Source organism: Pectinophora gossypiella, chromosome 6 (assembly GCF_024362695.1).
Source record: "Pectinophora gossypiella chromosome 6, ilPecGoss1.1, whole genome shotgun sequence".
In the NCBI taxonomy this organism is placed as follows: Eukaryota; Metazoa; Arthropoda; class Insecta; order Lepidoptera; family Gelechiidae; genus Pectinophora; species Pectinophora gossypiella.
This window is the reverse complement of record NC_065409.1, coordinates 1143007-1160465: the sequence shown is the minus strand read 5'-3', so window position 1 is coordinate 1160465 and position 17459 is coordinate 1143007. Positions and strand designations below refer to the sequence as shown.

The window sequence follows — 17459 nt, the reverse complement described above, 5'->3', positions numbered from 1 at the left end:
TGTGTATTTCTTAGGAAATGTGTTAATTTGCCCCGGCTCAGTTATTTCAATTACACGCCAGTGTGCTTATCGTGGAGGAAAGTCGAACAAGTTCTCACAGCGGGAGGTAAGTTGGGTACGACTCAAGTTAGTTGTAATGGCGACACGGACTGTTTAGTTTGGAGTGTGTGACGTGAAAATTACTTTAAAGTGATGATCATTTAATTTTATTTTCATAATTGTAATTGTTCAGTTAATTCTCTAAAACTTAACAGTACCAACAGAGCAACACGTCTGCATCTCCAAACTACCGCATGATGAGTCTAACGAGTGATATTCTATTTCATAAGTTATGATAATTTCATGATCGAGCACATCATGAAATTCATCATCATCATCAATTTAAGAGCCACGCTCTTGTCGGTGCAGCATTTTCTATGCCACTTTTTTAGGGAAAAATAGGGCAGTGGTTTCCCTCTTGCCTTCCGCCCCGCAGTACTCTGTCTGACGCAAGTGGGATGGCGCCCAGAGTAGTTTATTACAAAGCCATGCTAGGACTCCTGTCCTCCGCCTCTGAATAGTACTGACAGTTACTGCTGCCCTCAGTCAGGTTCCAGGTTACAGTCCCTGTGATTTGCCCCTTCCGTCCTGAATTGCCGTACCGAAACCGTCCTGCCTGTCCGTCTGCCCTGTCGTACCGTCCTGTATCATGAAATTATCAATTCTAAAATCTGGCCACGACATATACCTACACTCACTCCACGTCAGTTATGTCTACGTCCCATGTAATAGGGAGCGAGCCTCTTGTCAATAACTGGGCACAAATGGATATCAATCGGAGGATATAAATTATCTATGTTCCAAATATGAATTCAAACTCATAAAAGTCGAATTCAATAGGTTAGAGCTCAAGCCCGGAAAAAATCTAAAAGTTATTTAAGACTGCTTAAAACCCGGGTTGTGAACTACCATAATGATAGTTAAAGATGACAAAAAATACTTTCGCGTACACACCTTTACGATTAGTGAGTACATGACGACATGCTCAGGCTCTTAAGTTTTATAGAAATAACTAAAAATGTAAGCAAAATAATAATATTAGACTTTAAAATACCTAATTTTAACGAGATAAATTGTTACAAGCCATGTGACTTTGTGTACGCACGTATCTAAAAAGCGATGAAAGGTAAAGAATTACGTTCTTAATTTTTTGAAGAAAATCGTTTCGTAAAAATATAAATGTCTAGAAAAGAATACAAAATTTCATTTAAATTTTTCGCTTCTTCGAAAAATGTTACCAGACAGCAAAATTCTTACAAAACCGTTGCCTTTTTCTAAAACAAACTTGTCTAACAGAACTCCTATTGAATTCAACTGCACACAATTTTGTCCTATCTTCCCTCTGGGGGAACAGCAAAATGTTTTGTGGGTAAAAATTATAATATCATTGGGGTAAATTCAGGGGTAAGATCGCGTAGATTTCCCAAGGGGCCCACCGAGTCGAGAATTAGTGTCAACGCGGGGCATAATGTGAGAACTAGATAAGATGTTGCCATATGTCGTATGTGGGCTTAGTAACGAGTAAATGAAACATTCATTTATTTTTTTTGCTGATTCCTTGCCATTATAAGGTTCATCACATCCAAATTAGGACTTCTTATCGACGGTGGCTGCAAGTTGTCTTTCATTACTTGTGTCTCTCTCTCTCTATTTAAGAGCTGCGCTCTTGTCAGTGGAGTGATCGCCATTCCTCTCTTCTTCCCGCCAAAACCTTCACCTCCCGATACGACACGACCTGCACCTTCTCTTTTATTTGTTTCATAAATGTTCTCCTAGGTCTACCTCTTCCTTTCTTCCCTTCAATTTTTCCTTCTATAATGTTTGTTATAAATTAATCGTGTCGTATCAGGTGGCCAATCATATTTCCTCTCCGGTTCTCTATAGTCTTCAATATGGTTCTCTTTTCTTCAAATCTTTCCAGCACTTTTTCATTTGACACCATTTCAGTCCAGCTTATACCCTCCATCCTTCGCCAACACCTCATCTCAAACGCTTCCAATCTCTCTCTGTCTCTCTGTGTCATAGTCCACGTTTCACTTCCATAGAGTGCAATGCTCCAAATATATGATTTAATAAACCGTTTTCTTATTTTTAATGATATGTTTTTGGTTTTCAAAATGTACTTGTGTCTATGCCCAACATATTAGGGATTACTTGCGTGAGTTTATGTATGTAGCATGTACTTATTCTTTCTGCTCCTTTAGACAGCGATACATCTACAACCAATCATGTTTGTCTTATAGAAAGCTCGCAGAAGCACGGGTACTCAATTAATCTTGCGATGGTTGTACCTCTGACTAAACCAATTTGAAATATAGTCATAAAAAATACACACGTAAAAACGCGCTCGTAATTGGAAATGATGCTGCTGCTATAACAATGTCTTAAGATACGAGTAGATATGATGAAACTTATAGCTAGAAGGCATCAGTCAATCAGCCAGAACCTTTTTCACTCTTTTTTTGAAGAACCCCATATCATAGAGCAGCGGTAAAATCTCAGAGAGAAGCTCATTCCACATTTTAGTCTAGGGGTGGTATTAATAAACTCAGCTTCGAGACTCTCTCTCAAGATCATTATCAATGTGACAGTTCTCATATAAAAACAGGGACTTGAGAATGATCTTGAGGGCAGTCTCAGCTGAGTTTAGTTTATCAATACCACCCTAGAAATGATATCACTAGAACAGATGATTAAATACTCATTACATATTGAGACTTAATATCCTTATTAACAGAGATGAACACTACAATATTATAACTTGAGTATGTGTACATCAAACGCGGTGTTCCCCGAAAACTGATTAATTCTCCATTATACGGCATTATTACCTACTATTACTAGATCTGTACAATATTAGATCTAAGCATGGATATCAAAAGCGAATATATATTGTATGTAAGTATACCATATACTTAAAGGTTGCCTGGATGAGATTGCTACTTAGCAATAAGGCCGCTTATTGTACTAATTCTATTTCTCTTTTGTTTTGTATTTTGTATTTTCCTGTTTGTGCAATAAAGTATTTGTTATGTTATGTTATGTAAGTAAAGCCGAGTTTCCACTTGGAAGCATTTGGCGCGCAACATGTTGTCCAAAATGTTGAAATTTAGCGAGGAATTTTTGTTTAACAAGGTTGTCTGTCTACGAATTTACTACACGTCTGTCGTGGACAACATGTCGTCAGAGGAACTAGTGTTGTTGCTCTTCACGTCTCCACTTAGAAATAAATTTAAGTAAAGAAATTAATATTTTAACTTTGGCATCACAATATATCTTTGAAAACTTAATGTATGTAAAAAAACATATAGGATTATTTGCAAAAAATAGCGATCGGCACATTGTTAATACCAGGAATAAAAATAAACTTGCTTTACAAGTCAGTCGATTACATAAGATTACTAAATCTTTTAAGGGGCAATGTATACGTTTTTACAATAAGATTGACATTCAGAATTTGCCTTTCAACTGTTTTAAGACAGTAGTTAGGTTAGTAGTAAAGTTAGTGATTATTTAGAAGATATGAATGCATGGGATTAACTGTCTGAGAACTGATATTAGGCAGCTATATTACTCAATTGTATACCAATATTTTATGTTTATTTTTATTTTTTTAAGAACGTCTAGGGCCCTGTGCCGAGGTTTTTTTTGCAGCTTCTTTTCCCCGGCTATACAGGTTGTGAGAATCTGCAGTAGTTTTAGGCGGATGAGACGTTCGTTATGTAAAAATTGAGGATTCAAAGTGTAACTATGTTACCTACTGAATAAAGATATTTTTGAATTTGAATTTGACTCAACAACAATTGATGCTCAACTAACGATGCTTCCTAAACAAACAAGCCGCGCGACATATTGCGCTTAAGCTGGCAACGTCGCGCGCTGTTGTGCAACGTTGTCGTAGATGTTGCGCGAAACAAGTTGAGCGTCAACTGTTGCCTAGTTGATACGATGCTTTATTCTAAAACGATTAACTGCATACATAGATATCGCAAATAATAAAAAGTAAAAACCAATGCGTCCTAAACCTAGAAAAACAAAACAAAAGAGTATAATAAAATGTCATATCAAAAAAGAATATTTGACCAATGAGTTCGCTCCAATGAGCCCATCGTTAACATATATATTAGAAAGCCGTGGTAGCACAGTGGGAAGAACGCTTCACTCTCACTGTAAGTTTGCAGGTTCAAACCCTAGCTCGGGCAGAAACCAGCGATTATCGTATCTGTGCTTCGGAAAGCAGGTTTAGCTGTTGGTCCTGCAGGCTCCTAAGTATACGCCGTAATTAAGAGGATGCCTTGCCCAACAGTGGGACGTTATAGGCTGTTTGTATGTGTATTATGTAAAAGACTCAATAAGAAAAAAGAAATCAACATCACTAAAATGAAAAGGAGTAGATACTCCTCTCAAATATAAAATTCGAAGACATTCAAAAATCGAATCAAATTTTCAAATATCATAAAAAAATAACATAGGATAGAAGAGACTAAAATATCAAATTCGAAGACCTTCAAAAATCGAATCAAATTTTCAAATATCACAAAAAATCACTTCGTGAAATTTCAGGTCATGATTTACTAGACTCGTTAGCTCTTCGCGTTTACTTACCAGAATCAACTTCGTTATCCGAAACAGCCAATAATAGGACTTCAATATTCTTATTTTTCCCTCCGAACCTCGTTACCAAAGAATATATGTATTATGATAATTTCGACAGACTACTCGTGCATAATGCATCAGCGTGTAGTGAGTAAGTGAAATACGAATATCTACGTATATCCAAGGGGCAATGTAAAACGTTGTACATACATACATACATAACGCCTATTTCCCACCGGGGCAAGCAGAGATTATAGAATTCCATTTGCTACGATCCTGACACACTTGTCTTGCTTCCTCCACATTAATCAATTGCTTCATACACGCACGCCGGTTCAGAGTAGATCGTACTAAACCTTTTCTGAGGACATCTTCAATTCGGTCAATGTAAGTCCTTCAAAAAAACGTTAAACGTTGTATTCGTTACAATCTGCATTGGTTACTTAACGCTGAACTGAAGCGTAGAATCTATCATGAGGTAGATGACCTACCTCATCAACTCTCGTGTCAAGTTTATTATTGAGCTGCCAAAGTCTCAATATAAGAAAGTAATAGCCGAGACCAACGGCTTAACGTGCCTTCCAAAGCGTCACCTTACCTTCCAAAGGTATGGCGTGGCGGTGAGTCGCGAGTACGCGGCTCAACTCTCCTATTATAATTTGTATTTAATTGCCTTGATCTACTAACCTAGTATATAAGTTTTGTTATTAACAAAATATGAGTCCTAGTAACTTGAATAAAGATTTAAAAAAAATACACGGATCATCTTACTTTTCAAACAATCAGGTGATAAGCTGTAATGTTCTAACCAAACTAGGGACCACAAAGTGATTTTTGTGATTTGTCCCCACCGGGATTCGAACGTGGTACCTCCGGATCGTGAACACAACGTTCAACCACTGGACCACGGAGGCCGCGCTCATCTACTAAATGCCTATTCACTCTAGTTTTTTGGATTTTGTGATTTTATTATCCTTATTGCTAAAAGCAAATAGTATCACTAATGTTATACTAATTTTTTACCCTATCCTGTTCTTAGAACGCATCATTTACATTGCTGCGTCAAGGGTTCGAATAGGTCATTTTGAATTTGAATTCATTTTTATCACGTAGTTTCTAAGATTTGTGCCCGGTTAATGACAATAGGCTTAGAACGTGGAACTTAAAATCACTACATAGTATAAAACAAAGTCACTTTTTCTGTCCCTATATCCCTATGCACGCTTTAATCTTTAAAACTTTTCAACGGATTATGATGCGGTTTTTTTAATAGATAGAGTGATTCAAGAGGAAGGTTTATATGTATAATAACATCCATTAAATAGTGGAGAAATACTGTTATTTTTGAGGTTTTTAATGTGATGTCGTAAATAATATAATTTTTTCCTCAGGTCGCTAGTTATGTTATAAAACTTATCTCCAAATATAACTCGATATATACATAACTTGACTATAAAGCAGTTGTTGTTGTAATTACTTAGTACCTGAGAATGGCGCGCGATCGATCGGAATCTTTCACAACTTAAATAAGTTTTCAGGGAAGTTAAATTGGCTCTTGAAAAGAGATTCTGCGTGGTTCGGATGCTGAGGGAGCCATCCGGTGGAAGTAAAATATACAGGGTGTTAGTGACTTCGTAACGACAACTTTGAGGGATGATTGAGACCATGATTCTGAGATGATATCAAGTGGAATTTTTCATCGCAAAAGTATAGAGTCGAAAATAATTTAAAAAAACTAAATAAAAAACATGAATTTTGCGACGGAAAATTCCACTTGATATCAACTCAGAATCATGGTCTGAATCATCCCCCTCAGTATTCGTTACGATGTCACTAACACCCTGTATAAGCACCCTTGTATTCAATGAGGGAATTTACAGGCTACATTCTCGAAATACAATATAGATGGCGCTGTACAGATTTGACGTGATAATTACCTATTTTTTCATTACTCAGGTACGAATTTATTCAAAAATATAATCTGATGGCAGAAGCATACATAAGAATAATCGTTGCTTGATATTTGGATCAGCTATGGTATAGAATTATGTTGCTACTTGTATTGCTTCTCTTTATTTTGATCAGAATAATAATGGGACGTTCTTGTGTAAAATAGCCTGGAAAATCCTTTATTTTGATATCAAATACATTACCATTATTCATATATACTTATACACAAGGTTGTAATGTTTAGTTGTAAGATTGTCTAAATGTATTTGAAATTTAAATATATATTTTAGTACCTACAGATACCTAATTGAATGATAAATATTAAAAAAAAAAATTCTTATCAAGATTTATACAGAATGAAACTTCGAAAGACTTTCGTCTCACTGGTTCGCTACTCAATCATAATGAAACCTAATAAAATAAGAACCTTCTAGAAAACCTATTTGAAGAGTTAATAATATTAATAAGATCCAAATTGAAGAAGTCTGTTGAAGTAATAAATTCTTATATAGCGTACTTAGAAATTTGTTTTTAATTTAGATAGAATTGCAATAGTTATTACTTGTTTTATTTAAATAAAGTATCCTCGAAGGGGTAGGCAGAGATGCGTAGTACACCCGCTTCTCGCCACAAATGTTATATTTTTTTTTTATGTTAAATTCCATGTTATAGGGGGCAAGCCTATTGCCATTAACCGGGCACAAACCCTAGAAACCACGTGCTAAAAACATGAATTTAAATTCAAAAAGTCACGTTCAGTTTAGAGCCCAAACTGGGATTCAAACGCGTGACACTGGGATGTAACTCACGCGTTCTAACAACAGGGCTATCACGGCTTGAGGGAAGGTAAAAAATGGGTATGAGTGGGAATTTATACATAGTATCATTTTATAATTATTTGGGTAAATTCCCATTTACCCGAAATACCGGGTAAATTGCCTAACGTCAACCCAAATTATGTTTTTATTTACTTCCACTTAGAAGAGAGTAAGTAACAAAAATAATTCACGTGAATACCTGATATAAAATAATGAAGTTTGAGGTTATGTCGGGTTAAATCATAAAGTTTATATAGACTTATGTTGTATGCAAAGTATACCTAGGTTCTCAACTTTAATGGGTTTTGTATCTGTGCAAACGAGACTGTGAATAGGGTCGTAATGAAATCAAGACCCATGTAAACTGAGAGAGGAAGGGGAAGACCAAGAAGTGCTTAGATGGAACAAATTAAAGAGAAGGCGAACGTCGTGTCTTATAAGGAAGTCAAAGAAGTGGCCCTTGATAGACAAGAATGGAGATTGCTACACAGACAAGAGCGTGGCTCTTAAATTGATGATGGTGATGTAAACTTAAAAAAAGTAAACTACATCAAGTCAGCCCGAAACACCGAAGCCGCGGGCAACTATGTAACAGCGTGCAATCGCACCCAGCGGTTCAGCAGCGGTTCGTACCGGTCCACCAATGCGCTCACGATGGTGTTGGGGCTGGCACGCGCACGGCGCAGCAGAGACGGACAGCGCTTACGCATGATCGCGTGGAAGTCGTCTACACGCGCCTCGCAGAACAACGTAATGTAACCCTAAATAACTTTCAAATAACCGTCAGGTTTTTCACCTGCTTTCTGCCTGCTAACAAATTGTACCTCCTTGTATTGTAGCCAGGGGGCTATAAAGGGAGTTGTTGGGGGACTCCACTGCGTCCCCCCTGGGCCCCCCTCCTGTGTGTCATGTCACTCAGACATTGAATAATACAAAATAAAAAAATATACGAGAAACATAAAGTTTCTGTGTTAAAGAAAAAACGCGTACTGTATAGAGATGGTATGCCAATTATTTGTATTAAGTATTGGAAATAGCTATTATATACTCTCTTATGAGTATATAACAGCTATTAAGTACCGTATTATTGTACTTATGCAATAATACGATAATTAATTGAAAGTTTTGAAGTTACAGGTTCTCTTACTAGCATGTGGATACTTTTGTAAAATTAAACAATTTCAATGAAAAATATTATTAAATGATTTTAATAAAATAATGGCGCTTGGATTTTGAAAACAGTAAATATATACTGATGAGTAAATATATATGATACTGAAAAGATCTGTGTTCGTAACAATAATTTTACTCTGGATAATTATATTATTTATACCATTTTTATTTGTATAGTAGCTTCTTTTTGGAGATGTCCTTAGAAAAGGTTTAGTACGATCTACTAAGAACGGGCGTGCGTGTATGTAACGATGTATGAATGTGGAGGAAGCAAGAGAAGTGTGTCAGGATCGAAGAAAATGGAATTTCATAGTCTCTGCTTACCTTGGTTTGAATTTATGTATATAAGTAAAATTTTTGATGTTCTTTTTTTCTACAAGGAAAGCTTGTGTGAAATGTTCCTGTTATGCCCCATTACGATACTAGTTACCCAAGACGTATAGATGTCCCAGCTCTAGCGAAGGGTCCCATTAATCATCTAGAACTGGAGCGTCGTGGGGCACACTTGGTCCCAAACTATGTAATTTGTTGGCGACACTATTTACCACGTAACGAGGGTCATTTCTTTTGTATTATACGAGAATATACTCGCATTATTTACGAGAATTTACTCGTACTATTTACGAGAATTTACTCGTACTATTTACGAGAATTTACTCGTATTTCGAATTGGTAAATTGAATGTCAAAACGCTATATGGTTTAGGTGTATGTGGCTTTGGAGTAGTTGTTTATTGTTATTAGTACACACATATGATCATGCCTATTTCCCATTGGGGTAGGCAGAGCCCATGGAATTCCACTTATTACAGTTCAGACACACCACTTTCGCTTTTCCACTCTCATCAAAGACTTCCTTGATGGTCGCCGGTTAAGAGAACTCTTGACCTGGCCACATATTAATCTCCATAATCTCCCTAAAGTTATCCTCTTTTCACAGGGTCGGCTTCCCTAACCTGAAGATTTGACAGGTCCGGTGTTTTACAGAAGCAACTGCCTTCTAAGACACGACGGATAAACCAGCACAATACAGAATAGGTCACATACCTCCCAAAAAGTTTTGCTTTGGAATATTTTCCTCACAATGTTTTCCTTCACCGCTGGGCACGTGATAATCATAATAAAAAGTAAATAAATCAACTTACCTTCTGCGTGTTGACCTCCCGAGTGGAGATGCCCATCTTCTCGTGGTGTCGCAGCTGCACGGGGTATATGATCTGGTAGTAGTGCGCGCCGATGTTCCGCACCAGTTCCTGGTTCTGACGGTACTCGCGTAGCAGCCGCTCCACTTCACCTGCGGAAGAAAAAAACGTTTAATACAAACATACATTCATACATTCTCGGTATCAGTACTGGTTGGAGGCCGAGGAATTGGATTCTGGTAGGGCTCTAGCTAGAACATCACCGATTGAGAAATTGGTCGGTGTACTGCGGAACGGAAGGCGATTGGGGCAACCACCGTTCTACACGCCCTATCTATGGAGTAATGGCGATTACTCCACCGACATGAGCGCAGCTCTTAAATAAAGAGAGATAAACATAGATTCCCCTAGCATAACCCGCAAGAAACAAGAAACATTTAGAAAAAAAATTGAATTGAATTTTATTGTGAATCTGTGTAGGTACATACATGCAGGTGTCAAATTAACTTATAAAATTAAATCTATAAAAATTATCTCAACAGCATGTCCATGTCGGACGTACAATATTAAAAATAATGTCAGTATTAAGCATCGAGGAATTAAGTAAGTACCTAATAATTAGTCACATAAACATTAGTCAAATATCATTGTTGTTGAAAATATTCATTCAAGACATAAAATTCCTCATCAACTAGCCAGTTTTTTAGAAGTTTTCGCAGCGCTGCTCCAGTGCGGTTTGCTTGAAAAATCACACTTTATAGATATAAAGTATACTTTGTACCCCCTCCTGTTGATCGAGGGGTAGCTTGTACCCAACAGTAGGACGTATATAGGCCATTTATGTATGTTTCTTTTACTCATCATCTCCCTAACATTATCCCGTTTTTCACAGGTTCCGCTTACCTAACCTGAAGATTTGACAGGTTCGGTTGTTTACAGAACCGACTGCCTGTCTGACCTTCCAACCCGCGAAGGGAAAACCAGCCCAATACAGGTTAGGTCACATAGCTCCGAAAATGCATTTCTCGGGAATGTGGGTTTACTCGCGGTGTTTTCCTTTACCGCTGAGCACGTGATCATCATTTATGATCCAAACGTGAATTTGAAAACAAATTCGACAGTCAGAGGTTTAGGTCTGTGCTGGATTCGTACATGCGACCTCAAAGTGAGAGGAAAGCGTTCTACCAACTGGGCTCTTCATGTATGTTTTTTTACTATCTTATTATTTACACTAGTATAGATGAAAAAAATAATATTATTATTTTGATTATCTATCTATTATATCAACCAGTTAGCAACGCATAATTGAACTCCAATAAACACACCACATTGGACGACAGCAGAGCGACCAGGCCATTAAAATTCAATAAACAAACTTAATCAAAACTGAAAGGCCAACAAGGTTTGTTGAGCCGTTGATCTCGAAAGTCCGGAGTCTCGAAATTATCGTAATATATTCAATTTGGGAGTTACAAAGAGTTTGTTTGAGCCAGCAGGAAATTTAAATTTGGTCAAGAGATTTATTTGTGCGGTAGCAAGTTTATAAACAAGACAGACTCATGGTAATTCTAAAGTAATTGGATGGATTTATATCTACCTGATTAAGTTTAATAGGTACTAAACTGTATTTGTTTCACTGGCTTTTTTTTAGTCAGTCTCCAGAATACAACTTGTAGACATACTTGGTACCAGAGGCTTAATTTAAATACATACAGGCATAGTTCCTCTAGTTATTAAATGTTCCCCAAGCGATAAGAAAAAAGGTAATCGTCACCTAAAATCTGAACAGCGCCAACTATATTTGTTTGAGAAGAAGACGTAGTCTAGTCTTCTTCTTCTATCGTCTGGGTTCTGAGGTGGAGCACCAACCCCATCAACCCTGGTGTCAGGGTTACTATTGAGCCGCCAAAGGCCCCAGACATGGCTCATGTACCGTCTGCTTACTTTCATCAGCAAGCAGTAACCGGGACCAACAGCTTAACGAGCCTTTCGGCGGATCATCTTACAGTAATGTCCTAACCAAACTAGAGACCAAAAAGTAATTCTTGTGATATGTCTCCACTGGGAATCGAATCCGGGACCTTCAGATCGTGAGCCCAGCGCTCAACCACTGGACCACGGAGGTCGTTCGCGTCGAGGTCTGCTATACTCTGTCGCTCGAACTCGTGGACTCGCCTCGTCACAAGCCTGCGCCCTTCTGGACTCATAAGAATAACACAAATATCTACTCCCAATTATCCCTGTTTATATTATTATATAACACAAGCCTAGTATGACCCAAATATCGTATGACGCCACGGAATCAGCACATTCTGCCTGTCGATCACAGAACGCTGACCTGTCAATCTAAATAATAATTAATTAGGCAACAACCGAATAGGAAATAATAAACTCCGGCACCCGATGTCCGGGAAGTATCTTCTTTTTTTTTACGTTCTTTATATTCTTACACAGTGTGTTAGTGACACCGTAACGAATACTTAGAATACGATGTAAAATTCCACACGATATTAACTCAGATTTATGAAATGAATCATCCCCCTCAGGGGAATTAAAAAGGCCACATCAAAGCAGTTCATCTAAAAAAGAAATATTGCTATTTGACATTTGTTTGCATTGCGAACTTACTTTTATATGTTATGACAAATTGCAATATTGCTTTTTAGATGAATTGTTTTGATGTGGCCTTTAACAGTATTCTGTGCGGTGTCACTAACATAATTACTGATACTAACAAATAATTACCGCATGAAATAAAAAATAAACATGCTGTGAACGTGTCGTGTGTGCATTATGTATTTGACAGCTAAGCAAAATTGAATCCAAAATTATCGAATAATTCGAATGGATTATGCTTGGATGTGAAATGGACACGTTCACCGATTTTTATTTTTTTTATATTAGGAAGTTACTAGAATCTATGTCTAATTTGACAAATCGAAACAAAGTCTCACTAAGTCACGCTTCGGACACTCCATCAACAAAAACAAAAATCTCACTATTACCGCGTGCTGCCTGACCACGTAGGTGCGAGCGAGACAGACAATCTGCGCGCGCATCTACTTACTCCTTAGTGGCTTACCGGCCAGAGGGGGTGAGGTAAATCTAGCTCGGCTCTCGATACGTATCGGCGCGGGGCGAAGAGTTACCTTTGACTAGTGTCAAATATGTACGTTAGCGCGATAGGTTTGTAAAAACATGATAGTACAGTCATGAGCAATATTATGTACCCACTTTACGACTCTGTCGCATAGAATAGAATAGAATAATTTATTTGCCAGAAAACAGTGTTTACAGATGTTATTGTATACAATAGTCCGTGTTTTCAGCTTACAAATAAGCATGCAAATTTATGCTATTGTGCTACACATGCATCTACAATTAAATAAGAATTATATAATAAAAATCAATCATAAAATAAAATAATAATAAAACTATAATTAACAATGTCTAATGTTATGGGCGATAGGCTGATCCCTTATCACCATAAGGTTCATCATATCCATCTTTGGACTTCGTATCAACAGTGGCTGCAAGTTGTCTTTGATTACTTGTGGCTCTGCCCACCCCATTAGGGATTACGGGCGTGAGTTTATGTATGTATGTATGTAACAATGTCAAAGTTTAGTTATTATAATCTAGAAATTCATTAATACTATAAAAGCACTAACATATATTTTGACATTTAGTGAGACTTACAGTGCAATTTGTCAACAAAAAAAAAATCATGTGACATGGTACCACAATGAAAGCATATTGATACTCGTGACTGTACATAATACAAATTACAATCAGGGTTCTAAATATATCAATTATTTTCAGACAGTGACCATATTACATAGTTAAGTAAGAAAAAATTGCATTCTAACTCAGTCGATAAAATGCACAACTGCAAAGCCATCGGTAACCTTACGGTTATCGGCTTGCAACCGTCCATAAATCTTATAAGTGCATTGCTTTCAATATAAAGACGTATTCCTATAAAATGTTATGAGTGTAGTTTTTACTTCGCTTTTTACGACGTTCAATAGTTCACTCGTAAACTATAACGCTTCAATGTAAGAGTGGTTGGGAGATGTAACTTAAAATATCTCATCATCATATTCCTAGCGCAGGGGTCGACAACTTGCGGATTGCGCGCGATACACATGTGGCTCTTCGGATGAGAAGTTGCTGTGAAGTTCTTTCAAATTCAAATTCAAAAATATCATTATTCAATAAGTAACATAGTTACACTTTGAATCGTCATTTTTTTACATAGCGAACGTCTCATCCGCCTAAAACTACTGCAGCTTCTCACAACCTGTATATAGCCAAGGAAAAGAAGCTGCAGGAAAAACCGCGGCTCGGCGCGACTTTGGTTTCAATAGCAACTGAAAGAGCTCGAAGTTTACAAAAATATAAAGACACAACAACTTTTGCATTTGTCATATAATTGTAAAGATCATGTGAAGCTTACTTTATGCAAAAATCTTATTATAATATGATTAACTTAAATGATAAAAGTGTGTAAAAGTGCCTGGTTCCTCTAGTTATTTAATAACTTGTAATATATACCCACATTGATTTAAAAGATGTGATGCAGATGCAGTTTCTAAGTCAATTCTTCTCTTCAATCATAACACCTTGCGAAATGACGTAGGTTCAAAAATGTTAAATTGACCTTCAACAAGTTTATCCACGATTATTATGTTGAATAAATGATTCCATTTTCTACAATTATTTACAGCAAAATTAACCACGAAATTCTTACGATTATATTAATAATATACGAAAAAATTTGGTTGTCAGGTCATTTTTGGTTAAAAGGTCAGACATGCCGTCGTTTCTGTAAAAAACCGGACCTGTCTAATCTTCACATTAGGTAAACGGACCCTGTGGAAAACGGGATAATGCTAGGGGGATGATAAATGGGCGGCCTTATTGCTCTGAACAATTTCTTCCAGGCAACAACACCGCTATGATAGGTAGATATAGAAAACATAGTGTCCTCGATAGTCTTCAAATCTTTCAAGCTCTCCAAAGTCTGATATAAATGTTAATTCTATCCATTCTCGAGCACTTATGAGCTAAATGAGTTTCAATCCAGACGACCGTTGTGGTGCGGAAAGTCATAAAGCCGGTTTACGGTGGAAGGCCCGGGTTTATACCCGGTTTACTACAAGTGCTATTTTGTTACCGCTGTAGAATCGCCCCGGATTTCCTTTAGATTTTAAAACCTTTTGGGAAGGAATGGTTTTTAGTACTTAGTTATTCATGGAGAAAAGATTTTTTGGTTTTTTTAGACATACATACTTGGGGCAATAAGGCCGCCTATTGTACTCATTCTATTTCTCTTTTGTTTTGTATTTTGTTTTTTCCTGTTTGTGCAATAAAGTATTTGTTATGTTATGTTGGGGCCTTTATCAGGGGCGGCTCAATAACAAAACCCTGACACCAGGGTTCTTAAGGTTAGTAACACTCACAATCCACACGATAGAAAAATATTAGTTTAGATATTGACATACATATTTTGCTTTGCTTATTGAGATTATTATCTACATGTCCAAAGTATCTAAACATTTATTTTTTTTTCAATTCTCGTCAATACATTTTCTTTCACACCACAACTCTCCTTTATAAGGCTATCCTTTTCTATCTTTCAATATCATGCAACTCATATGTACTCTTCAATGTTCTCATTTCCACCGCAAAATTATTCTGATTGCATATATTGATAATGGATTATATAAATTATTGATACAAAATATCACCATGACAATATCAAATTAAGCTTCTATTGAATTGCGCAACAAATTAATATAAATTGTCATTTGGAGAAACTTAGCAAAATAATATTATTAATTATGCATATGGAATTCCGATTTCAAATTTAAATTTTCAAATAAAGAACGGCTGACGGTTAACGAGAGTTGGCACTGAATCGACGTTTCATCGAGTTCTCGATTGCGTTCGAGTATCGATTAATTGTGGTGGTCAAGTGAATTACATTTTAAATTTCGAATCAACTATATTGCCGGACCGTTTAAAATTTAAATATTAACACTGAAGTTTAACTTTATTAAATACACTTGCTACATTACTATGTAAAATAGTAAAGGCAGGGTTGCCATACAGGTATTATGGAATTCTCTCATTTCTAACAAAAAAAGGCTGAAAAAAATAGTTTTTAGCGTTCAATTATTTTTTAATTACTTTTAGACAATATTCGCGAAAAACGTCTTTAGATATTTGGACAATTCTCACATTTTTGAATGTGTGTGTGCACTGAGAGATCACCTCGCAAATTCGCGAATGGAATATTGCAGGTTTTAGTAGGAGTTGTAAAACAAATGTAGAACTGTGTCCTGAAGTTTGTAGTGAAATAATTAAAAAGATACAGCCTGAAATGTGTGATCTCTCAGTTCTCACACAGCACCTTCTACATCTGGGAAAGTGGCCCCAGTGGAAAGTACATTGTCAGCCACGTGGTGACAGTCATTTTTTTTTTTCTCTTTATTTGGGTCATCAAACAGTATCACAATCAAAATTGTTAACTTATACTTATATACATGATAGTGGGTAATTGTGAAACCAACACCGATAACCACAACTAATATTAAAAATATTTTAACGTCTCGTAGTGGAAGAGCCAAATCGAAATAAGTGGACCAATAACAATAAAGCGTTGACATTCTTAGTGCAGTCATTCATTTTGGAGGATGGTTAGTAATTGCTTTTTAAACTCACCGACTCGTGTAGCCACTATATCAATATCACTAAAATAATTATTATAATCATTAACAATACGAAACATAGGAGAACGCAATCCAGCATTGGTACGACAGCGGCGAGTGGCATGGCGTTCGACGCGTAAAAAAAATCCCCGATTCACTATAACGAAGTAGATATGGTAATAATAATGTATTACACCATCATACACCACCGTACATAGATCGACAAGGGCCACGTCAATCTATAAATAAGGCAGGAGCTGCATTTGTGAAATTATGAGAATATTGTTTACTCTTTTTTTAATTATACATAGGTGATTAAAACACGATCATGATCACGGGATGATCATCAGTCATCCCGTGATCATGGCACTTGCAACAGTGTCGAAATATCGGGAGTCTCATATCCCCATTTAAACGCGGTAAGAACCCGTTATTATGTGTTTTAATTATGATAATAACCGCGTAAACTTAAAACAATGTATATACATAGGTGCTAATTCCTGTAAACACCATCTAATTTTATTTTAAGTTATATCTGTCATTTTCTTATCCGCCGAAAAGGAATGGGACGGGTAATCGACAAGCATTGAATTTTATAGAACACTCGTCAATTTTAAGCACAAATCTAAAACAACCGTCAAAAATTTTTCATTGGCCAATAACCCGACAGAATTATGTTGACAGCACACGTCAAACGGTTTGCTTACCAGCGAGATACCTTTTTGATTCGCCGGGTTATTCATTCATTTACTCATTCTTCCTTAAATTAAGAGCTGTCAATCATCCGTCCCTTTCCTTTTCGGCGGATATAAAATGACAGGTATAACTTAAAGTAAAATTAGGAGGTGTCTGCAGGAATCGGGGTTACCTTATTTGTACCTACTTAATTCTGTTTATTTTATTGTGAAAGTTTCAGGGCACATTGATGCTTCTGTGTTGTAATACCGTGAAATGTAAATTAATATATACATAAACAGATCGTGAGCTTAGCGCTCTAACCACTATACCACAGAGGGTAAATAAATA

At 36.7% G+C, this 17459-nt stretch overlaps 1 protein-coding gene across 1 annotated transcript in view; it reads right to left on the bottom strand.

The window, feature by feature from the left end:
* Nucleotides 1–17459, bottom strand: part of LOC126367298 (disintegrin and metalloproteinase domain-containing protein 11) — a 371689-nt gene that overhangs the window by 331121 nt on the left and 23109 nt on the right. Inside the window, exon 2 of the mRNA XM_050010750.1 lies at nt 9721–9869. Within this exon, the coding sequence (XP_049866707.1) occupies nt 9721–9756 (36 nt within the window). The 5' untranslated portion in view covers nt 9757–9869. The remainder of the gene's footprint in view (nt 1–9720; nt 9870–17459) is intronic.